Source organism: Sphaerodactylus townsendi, unplaced genomic scaffold (assembly GCF_021028975.2).
Source record: "Sphaerodactylus townsendi isolate TG3544 unplaced genomic scaffold, MPM_Stown_v2.3 scaffold_1334, whole genome shotgun sequence".
In the NCBI taxonomy this organism is placed as follows: Eukaryota; Metazoa; Chordata; class Lepidosauria; order Squamata; family Sphaerodactylidae; genus Sphaerodactylus; species Sphaerodactylus townsendi.
Genome location: NW_025949886.1, coordinates 1 through 10,805, shown reverse-complemented (window position 1 = coordinate 10,805; position 10,805 = coordinate 1). Strand labels below are relative to the sequence as shown.

The 10,805-nt window shown below is 44.1% G+C and overlaps 1 protein-coding gene across 1 annotated transcript; it reads left to right on the top strand.

Moving 5' to 3' along the window:
* The first annotated feature begins 782 nt into the window (after window positions 1-782).
* LOC125424886 (protein ZNF365-like) lies at window positions 783-10,114 on the top strand. The gene is made up of 4 exons (XM_048482322.1): window positions 783-1,009; window positions 2,861-3,041; window positions 6,962-6,999; window positions 7,149-10,114. Exons 1-4 carry the CDS (start codon window positions 783-785, stop codon window positions 7,393-7,395), a joined length of 693 nt encoding a protein of 230 aa, XP_048338279.1. The 3' UTR covers window positions 7,396-10,114.
* Window positions 10,115-10,805: the final 691 nt, after the last annotated feature.

Sequence of the window (10,805 nt, the reverse complement as noted above, 5' to 3'; positions counted from 1 at the left end):
TCTGGAGAGCCGCAGGTTCCCTACCCCTGATCTAGGCTAACCTGGGCCGCTGGGCTCGATTATTAGTATTAAATCTAAGACCTAGTTTTGTGGAAGCAGTGTAGGTAACCCTGTTAAGCACTGTTAAACCCCACTGATTTTCATGCGAAGAACTAAAGCATGATCCTTTACCTGGGAATAAGCTCGGATGCTGGCAATGGGGCTTGCTTCTGAGTAAACCCTCCTAGGGTCGTGATTCACCCGTTGGAAGAGTTGCATGGTTGCTTCAAAGCAAAGCCACCGACTACTACCAAACTTACTCCTGAGTAACGCATGCCTTGGAACCACCCATTTTTTCTAAACTAAAACCTCATTATTCAGGTTAAATTGCCATGTTGGCGCTTTGCGATAAATAAGTGGGTTTTGGGTTGCAATTTGGGCACTCGGTCTCGAAAAGGTTTGCCATCACTGTCCTATAGTAAGGAAACTAGTTTTGAACAGAGTAACAGGGCTGTTGAGTTTTTAATTCTGGCATCTGTTGGTACCAAGAGTCCAAGTGTCCTCCGACAACACTGCAAACATTTGAAGCAAGCAAACTGTGTACTATGAATATTGCTTATTCCCTTTGGCATTGGTTAGCTCTCTTTTGCTTGCCAGGCATCGCACTAGTGTTTGGAGACTGGCCTCTGTGAAAATAAAAATCCACAGAGAATCTGAGCTGTATTAGTAAGGGTTTGTTGTGCCCATGCGAGGTCCCAGAATGCACTGCACAGTCAACCTGGAGCCAAGCTCTTGTTCTACGAATGTCTCAAGAGGGGAAAAAGAGGGAAATGAATCCAGTGCTGAAGGAAAGGTGTATGAATAATGTAAAAATTAAAGGGACGAGGCAGCCAGCAGCTGAATTTGGAGGAAGTGAGAAGATTTATATTGTGGTAGCATCATACATGGGTCTCTCAGAGTTAAATTGTGGCAGATGCCCAATCTTTGAGGAGCCTCCAATCCAAAGTCAGAGAAGAAAGAAAAATGCAGAGTAGGAAAAAAAGGAAGGGTAAGCAAAGGTTATACATGAGGGCAGGCGCGTTGTACATTATGACCTGGATGTTCCTAAACAATCATTACATTTTCTGGGAATTGATTTACCAGGGGATGGTACTGTAAAGTCTTTGGAGGCCAAACATGTGAGTCCTGCTGTTCCAGAACAAACAAATAAACATGTTTCACTTTACTTCATTCACTCATATGTGTGTAAAGTACCATCAAGCTGCAGCTAACTTATGTCAACCCAGTATGGTTTTCATGGCAAGAGACTATCATTGCCTTCCAATGCATAGCAGCCCTGGAATTCCTTCATGGTCTCCCATCCAAGTAGGGCCAACCTTACTTCGTTTCTGAGATCTGATAAGATCAGGCTAGCCTGGACCATCCAGGTCAGGGCTATATAGATCTTAAAATCATATATCTGATTCTGAACAACGGCCCTGGAACATGGATCAAGAAATCCACACAATTATATCATTGTGGGGAGGAACCTTTTAATTGGTGCCATGCCAGACATGCCCAGAAAAAAGCCATTACGATTCAGCCTTCTATAGCTGTGTCACTGCTGTCAGTTCCTTTCTGACTAATGGCAGCCTTATGAATTAATGTCTTGCAAAGCTTCCTCTCATTAAAAGCCTTGCTTAGGTCTTGCAAACTGAGGGCCATGGCTTTCTCGATTGAGTCAATCCGTCTTATGTTGGGTTTTCCTCTTTTCCTACTGCCTTCAACTTTTCCTGGCATTATTATCTTCATCCAGGAAGGGCTGGCTAAAGTCCAACATTTCTCCTACCAGCTTGCCCTGCCCAAGTCCTCAGTGCCCCTCAAGTTTGTATAGGGTGGTCCCTGGCCCACAGGATATCTGGCTGGCCACTACGAGGGCCAGGGCTTTTACGATCCTGGCCCCTACCTGGTGGAATAAGCTCCCGTATGAGATCAGGGCCCTGCGGGGCCTAAATTGTTTCCGTAGGGTCTGTAAGACAGAGCTTTTCCGCCAGGCATTTCCATCGGGCCAGCTGGTCTGACCTGACTGCTATTCTTATTGGTCCTCCGTGGGTACGATGGGGAGGGAGGAATGTCACCATCTGAGCTTGTTTTGGGTTTTTGCATTTTGAACTGTTTTTATTATTGCTTTTATTGTTTTACTGTCAGCGCCCTGAGCCCTGTCGGAAAGGGCAGGATATAAATGGAGAAAAAAAATAGTTCTGCCAGGGGGCTATATGGCCCCCTATTGAGAATAGCTCATCTATTTCATTTATTAGTTTCTCTTTGCAACGGCTTTTACTTGCTTGTGCTTTTGCTAATGATGTTTGTGCTCTGAATAAGTGCAGGATGCATTTATAACAAGTCTTTGAAAAACAATTAGAATAGCTCCAATCTAGGAGACAGCTGCTGTCCTATATAGGAGACTTCAAATGCACAGTTAGGCATTCATGTACTGTTGAATTCATCCTGTCGCAGGTAGCTGCTTTCTCTATCTGCTGCAAAAAGGGCTATTTCTCTTCACTTCTGGTTACATAAGGATAAAATTGAATGCTTAGTACAGGATCAGTGATGGGGCAAACATAGCACAAAGAGAAGACGTTGTTATCATCTAGAAAGAACTTGCTTTGGTTTTTATGTCTAGAAACATATGCCTGACTGAGAAAGGGAAAGAAGTGACAGTGTTGTGACACCATGATGTAGGCATAGTCTTGGAAAGATGCAGATTGCAGCTGGCACTGAGCATCTGTGAGAGGGACGCAAGGATGTCACCAAATTAAAATCCAGCGTCCACTGCAGGAAAAGCTTCTGTGCAGCAGCAGTTCTAAGAGAGCTGCGTTTTGTGATTTTTTTTTCGTTGCAGGGAAGTGGTTACGTTCAACCACTTCCTAGAGGAGGCTGCAGAGAAGGAGGTCCGTGGCAAAGCCCGGCTTCAGCACTTCATTGAGAATCTGCTGCAGCGAGTGGATCTGGCGGAGAAGCAGCTTGAATATTACCAGAATCAGCAGATCATGGCCAGCTATAGTGATGTCAATGAACACGTGGTAAGTAGGAAAGGAGGCAATCTCTTTTTAGTTATGCTCTGTGGCCCTGCTCCAGAGGAAAAAGCAAGGGAATTTGCATGGGGATGTATGCAAGCAGAATGAGTAAGCAGTTTGTGCAGTTCAGTGTGAGAGGGATTAAAAAAATAGAAACCAGAACAATTCTGTGCTTCTTTGAGCCTATGTTTTGTTTATATGCTTAAGGAAGATTTTGTTCTACATAAGCAGCAGCTAGGACAGTGGTGGCGAACCAATTGGCCATGCTGGCAGGGGCTGATGGGAATTGTAGTCCATAACATCTGGAGTGCCAAAGGTTCGCCACCACGGTGCTAGGCTATAGCCTATGCTGTTTAATCATAAAGGCTGTCCTACTGCAGTGGAAATACTGGAGCACATTGTAAGTTACTGTCCAAAATATAATTCACATAGGGAAGCTCTGTTATCATCAATCATGGGTAAAGCGTCTCCCAAAGTTTGCATGGTAAAACTATTTAATAGTATTTTTATTGTGTTATGATTATTGTTATGCCAAATAAAGGCTTATTATTATTATTATATTATTTAATAGTAACGATCCTCTGATTTTAGGGAAAACAGCTCACTACTTGGTGCAGGTCATGTCACTAAGAGGAAATTAATAGCATACATTATACCTTTTCTTGTTGTAATTTTATGTAGCGCAAATATGCCTAATAAAGGTCTTTGTATTTGTATTTAATCATAAAGGCATGTATTGTATATTTATTACACTTATCCAGTGCTGTTCATCCAAGGAGTTCATGGCTGTATCCACAGCCTTCTCTCCCCATTGTTCAAGGTGTGGGTCTGGCTGAATGGTTGCAGAGGTGGAAAGATTGCTGCCTACAGAATGCAGCTTTCTTACCTCCTGCTGTGGCCCAAAATGTCCCTGTAAAATGCTGCTCATGGGAGACCGGAGACCCTCCCAGTAACAGCATTTCAGAGGCATTTGGGGTTGCAGCAGGAGGTGAGAAACAGGGAGAAAAAAGAAGCAAACTTTGTTGAGGGAAATTTTACTAATATCTCAGCTGGAGATGGGTCTGTCAAGCACTACGTCACAATCGGCAGGAGTGTTGTGGGGGTGGGGTGGGGATATGGGGGGGGGCGGGTCATGACACCAGCTGTGGGTCCATGTTATTTTTAGTAAATAATTGGAAAAGTCATAGGTAGTTCTAGTAATTACTGGAAACTCTGTAGGGGTGTCCCCCGCGAACCCAGCAGAGCCTCAGAGAGAGCGCGGAATGCCTGTGCCATCTGTGCCCTTCTGGGCGCACACGCTCACCTGTCACAAGATCCCCATGAGTCATAGGTCATGAGATGCCTGACTCACTGTCACAAGATGTCCCGGACAAAGGGGTGCATACCCCCAGGTATGGATTAGGCCCAGACAGGAACGTTTCCTCCCGCACGTACGCAGCCCCTATGAGTCATGTATTTCTCCCGCTTTCCCACCTCCCGCAAACCCTAATAAAAGGTGCCAGGGACCAGAACTCGGCAGAGTTGCCAGATCCACGGATCACGCTTCCTGCCGCTGGCTTCTCCCCACCAGATGATATCTGCTGCGGTCTCTCTGCCGTAGATGTCCCTCCTTTCGATCCTTCACCTTCAATTTCACCCCCGGAATATTCTCTCTCTGCTAAACCTAGCGCCTGTCCTCCTCCTGCTAACTCTATGCCAATTTTTTCACCAGAAGTGATGTGGCATCATCTTGTGACATTGAACGTTTTAATACATTTTTCTCCTGCCACCGCTTGGAGCAGCGGCAGGCCACAGAAACAGGAATGGGACCCTTAGCTGGAGAATGATCACAGTCAAGAAGTCACAGTAATGTCACATATCTGATCTACTGCCTCACAGAAAAAAGAGGCCAAGAGGTGAGAGGCCAAAGAGGTAGAGTGACAGGATAAAGCAGGATTAATGTACCTGCTTTATTGCTGCAAACCCAGGCAGGAAGAGGCAGGAAGCAACTATTTGCTGGCTCACTGCTTGCCTGTTGCTTGAAACATCAGGTGCCTTTTTAAAAGAAACAATGCTCAACAAAAAGATGCAATAATTGAAGGGGTGTCTGTGTGTATGTGTTCAGTTTGGTAGTCACACAACTTCAAATGAGCCATGACTGCTAATTTACTCAGAAGGTGCAAAGTAGCAAATGAAAAGCTTACCAGCAATAAATGCCATGCAAACTGATAACAAAGGCAAGATCTTATATCGGGCTGTTTCTTAGGGGAATGTCAGGGAAGTAAAATGCATGACTTTACAGGTGGAGATTGGACAGCAGCATCTATTTGCAGTCTCCTAATGTTTTGTGTAATGATTTGTATAACCTTGAAGCTTTGAGTGTAGGCAAGGTTGTGTATATGCCACAACTATTCAGAAGCACAAAAAAGAAAAGCAGAGAAAATAGTGCTGGGCAGCTTCTTCAAAATTTCCTCGTTCATTTGAAAACAAAGGTAAAGGAACATGTTTCTTGCCTTTATGAGTGTGAAGTTACACTTGAAACTATGTAGGCAATGTACAGAATAAATCAGAGAAGGCAGAGGGATCTATTCCAAGGCCTTTCATGTTTCTGGCCCCTTTTAAACATGCAGAACAATGCACTTTTAATCCATTTTCACAATTGTTTGCAAGTGAATTTTTCTGCTCCACGCAGTAAAATCCAGCTGCAAAGTGCATTGAAAGTGCATTGAAAGTGCATTATTCTGCATGTGTGGAAGGGGCCTCAGGGATGGTATGTCAGAGCCTCACCTAGCTCTTCAATCCTTCCTATGTCCAGCAAAACCAATAAAAGTTCTGCAAAAACAGTAAAAAAGTATGTAAAATGAGAGGAACAAGCAGGGGATTCATGAGAATCTGGTGTGTGTGGGGGTCACATTCCCCACTGCTTCCTTTCTCACAATGTCTCCACTTCCCCCATTATTAGCACCTGATTTTCTCACAGTTTCACCTGCTTTGGCTTCTACCCTCCTCCACCTTCTGCCCCTTCTATTCTTCCCCACTGCCACTTTCCCTTCCCATTCCCATAGGGATGCCAACTTCCAGGTAAGACCCAGGGATCCCTCAGAATGACATCTCATTTCTGGAGATCAGTTCCTCTGGGGAAAATAGACAAAAATTTAGAGTTCAGAACTTATGAGCTTTTGACTGCCATTGTGGGTCACTCTTCCCTCAATCAGGATTATGCGGACCGGTGCCTACAAATGAATATTTGCATGCATATAGGATCCCTGCACATTTTTGAATTTATTGTATGTAGGCCAGGGTGGAGTTTGCTGAAATGATTTCATTTCCTTCTCCTCTGTGCACACTGTTTTGTTGGATGATTGCATCAGTGACTGTCCTGATTTGAGGGATCCAGTTTGGGGGTTTTCTTAGAGTGTACGTTCAGTCATGTCCAGCCTCCCTGGAACCTTGCAGAGAAAGACCCGTGATTGTTTTTGTTGGAAGAACAGCTATAACAATATTTAAATAGAAAGCAGCTGTCCATTTAATGGTTAATTTAGAGAATAAATGAATAAAAGTGAATGGGCTGGATCAGGGGCTGCAACCTCCGGCTCTCCAGATGTTCATGGACTAAAATTCCCATCAGCCCCTGTAGTCCATGAACATCTGGAGAGCTGCAGGTTGCAGACCCCTTGGCTGGATCCAGCAGAGGATTTTTGCAATCAGAAGGGAAGGGGGGCTTTCTGCTGATTTCCCCACTCTCCTGTAGACTCCCCCCTCACGCTATTCCTGGGGGTTTCTTGTCCCACAGGAGCAGTATGGGAGGGGCATTTGGGGCTGCAGAGAAGAGGATGCCCTGTGCAGACAGAAATGCCTTCCATGTGTGGGAATCCACTGCTGAAATCTCACCTGTTTTCTCCTTGTTTCTGTCAATCTGAATAACATGTCCATTTTTTTTCTTCCAGTTTACAGACATCTCAACCAGTAAGAAAGCCCGATGCCTGTATGTATGTCATTTCAATGCTATAATATGTGAAATAACGTTTCTAAATCATGTCTTGCTAAAACTCTACATCCTTTATCTTCTCCTTAATACGCAATACTTGACCAACTCTCTCCCCATCCCTTTTTTTGTTCCTTTCCTATCTACAGCCGTGTAAACCAACACGCTTTTTATAACACCCCTGATGCGAAACCTCACTCGTTCCAGAAGGGCCGACTGCACCTGAAGAAAACCAAGGAGGATAAAATGGGGGCCCATCCAATTAAACTCTTTTATGAACCTGTGGATTGTGCGAGGGAACTTTGGAGACCTTTGAAGAAAGGGGAGACCCCAAACGCTTCCCGAAAGGTTAATGCAAAATCAAAGATCAGTAAAAAAAGCAAACAGCTCTACTAAGAGTCTGTACAGAAATATATTATCTATCTACTCTATCTATATACATATAGTGCAAGAACTAGTAGCTTTGGGCTACCACACATAGATATTAAATCATAGCCATTGTCTAATCACTGTATCTTTCCCTATTCATTTGGGCTACAATGATATATTTATTAGATAATAATCAATACGTATATAGAGAAGACTAATTAACTGCCTCATTTCCAAGAGTTTGGTTGTTTACATGAGGTGCTGCTTTATTTTTGCAAGAACGTTCTTTCAATTGAGTCCAGCATTTCACTGTGCAGGTGCTTCTGATTGGACAGACATTTGTTTTAAAAGTCTGTTGTGTTGCTTCAGTTCACAGGAATTCCACTGGCACTTTGATGAAAGAGATCTCTTGGCGGGAGCTTTGGGCCTGGAATGGGGGTTAGCGGTAGATGCTGTAATTCTTAATGCACTGAGGAGCTAAGAGTCTCCCATTGATTGTAGGGCAGAAATAGCGTGGTGGCATTTCTTAAAAAGACAATCAACTGTGAGGGCTCTGAAAGGGTGATCTCCTCCTTCTCTGTAGAGGCCACCTCTTATCACCCAGGGCAGGAAGTGAGGAGGAACTGTCAGATACTGGCAGCCAGTGGCATTATCCTGGTAGCCAAGAGAAGCAGCTACTGTGATTGGTCCCTGCCAAAGCCAATCCCTGCTGCTGGGGGGAGGGGGTGGGTGGGCAGATTCCCTCAAGTTGAGCAGAGAGTTGGGTGAGACCATCCATGCTACCTTTTCTCAGAGAGTAAATCAGAGGAGGAGCTCATTCTGTTTGACCCTACAGCAGCACAGTGACTCCTGTGATAACAGACAACAGTGCAGTAAAAGCACTATAGTAATTATTTCTGTGCCTTGGGTCAATACAGATGCAGGCATTTATTTATTTTTCTCCCCTTTTCAAAATATCACCCTTTTCATAGCACTCAGGGTGACATAGTGGTGGAGTGCCTCTTTTTATTCTCCAGGCTTGGGCTGATGGAGAGTGATTGGCCCAAAGTGATCCAATCAGTGTCAAAGCATAGTAAGGGATTTGACCTCGTGTCTGCCGGTTCCAAGGCCGAACATTCTAATCAAGATATGACTCTGTATCTTATAGAGCAGAGGTCTCCAACTTTTACAGACATGGGGCCTGCATTTAATCCACAGGTGTTAGCCTGGGACCTGCTGAGTTGCAAGCACAAGACAGGAAGTCCTGTGACATCACAGTGATGTGATGGGAAGATAGAATCGTATGAGGTGCATGATATAATATAGGTTGCAGCCTAAACAGTGCCTTGGAGACTTGTAGCTTTCTAAGAGGGATATAAGGGTAATAAAGATGTAGCCAGAATTCTTCCCTAGCGTAGCAGCCCAAACTCAAGGCAGTATTCCAATTTCCAAAACAGAGAAAGTGCTCTACCTCACCTGTAGTCTATGGAATGGAGCCTGTTCAGCTAAGATATTCATGGAAACAGTAGAACAGCTTATTGAACCTAGGCAGGCCTGAATGAGATACCAGTTGAGAATCATAGGGTTTGGGACTCCGCGGGGGAAAAGGTGCGATAGAGATACAGAACGTTCATTTTTTTTAACTGGAGGTAAAATATGGAGCTTACTTGATTGTTATATTATAATTTATTTTATTATATTATTATTATCCCTGCATCTGATGGGCAGGTTAATCTAAGAACACTATTAAGATAGGCTAGTCTTATACATTTAATGCTTTAAAAATCCCGCACAGAATTGTGCTGAGAGGTGCTGGACCCCACCAACAACCCTTCCCCATGTTGTATGCAGCTAGGGTTCAGTTGAATGCTGCTGAACACCAAACGAGTAGCCGATTAAGTGACTATCCAGGGATAGATGCCTTGGGGCACTTGCCAAGTTTTCCTGCCCAATTTCATTTTGTAAAATTTGATATAATACAATTAACTAACATCCTGGACTCTGGTCCTCTATAACAGGGTAGGCAACATAAGGCCTACAGGCCAAGTGTGCACCACCATTTTTATTTCTTTGTAGAATCTAGTAAATGGCTGAGTTTTAATTTTGATCGTGTGGTCTGTTTGTTTTTTGTACCATTTTGCTCATGTTGAGTGCAATGGGGCCTTAGTGGTGTGAGGCAAGGTGGGTCAAGATTCCTGCTAGCAGAAGGCTGGGCTACATGCTGTCTGGGGCTGGCAACAGCCTTGTCTGTCAAGTCTGCACTGGGTGATTACATTAAACAAAGACTCTTCCTTGTTGGATACAGTGGCATTAAGTTTTAAGCCCTGTGGCAACCACAAAAGGCAAGCAGGGAAAGGAAGGTTTTTTTGTTTGCCAAGAAACACTATTCCTGAAAGAATGATGTCCTCTCCTATTTAGAATAGGCAGCAGAAGATACAAAGTGTCCGCCAAGGAGTCCTGAATTAAACAACTATGGTGGATTCTGCCCAGCGAATGCATAACAGGTTGCAGTTGTTATAAAGGAACTCGTTTTCCTTTTTCCCGTTCACATGTGTGCTGTGCAGGCAGTGATTGGAGCTCATAGCAAAAACCTGGGTTGTTTTTGTGCCTTCGCACGGAGACACTTCTTTCTCTCTTTTTAAATGTCTGGCGACACGTGGGTAGCTGTGCAGGCATACAGAAATGAATCCATCAGCCATGCCAATTGACTCCCAATACAATTAGCTGCACCTGCATAGCTGTGCATGTGCAGCAGGCAATTTTTTTTTTTAAAAAAGGGGACCTTCCTGCAACAGCAGGGCAATAATGAATGTATTCCCGTAGCAGGTGGGTTCTCTCTGACTGTGGACAGTGCGATGGAAGGGAGGGAAATAAAGTGCCTCCTGCCTGGCCGTTTGCATGGGAGCGGATCCAACATGGGATTTTGCAGAAGGATCGCTGGTTTTGTAATTTTCAAAAATCCCCATTTGAGGGAAATAAAATGGGGCAAATTTGTTTTGGGGGTGCGACTGGTGGGAAGTTCCCCCCAACAGTTTGTATTGCACTTTACGCTGGTTACATTTGCCCTGTGCGGAACCCATCTGTGACACAATATTCCATTTCAAAGCCATATTGGTAGTAGTGCTGCCAGTCGGATCATTGACTAACTACCTGCTTTTAAATCAGAGATGTGTGAAAACCTACTGAGAAGTTTCAGAGGGAATTATTAGCTGCCTGCATACTTCTTCCAAAAGGCCAAAAGCTTCTTGGGAATTTCATGCAGCTTCTTCTGTACCCTGAAACTGATTTTACCTTGATTTCTCAGAAAGGTCAGTTCCCCACATCTTCAGAAAATTGAAATAACAAGATTTTCTATTGTGGAGCTCCTGAACAGGACATTATGAAACCAAACCCTGGTGCTTAAAGCAATTTTTCAAATTGGGGTGCTGTGTGGTTTCCGGGCTGTATGGGCATGTTCT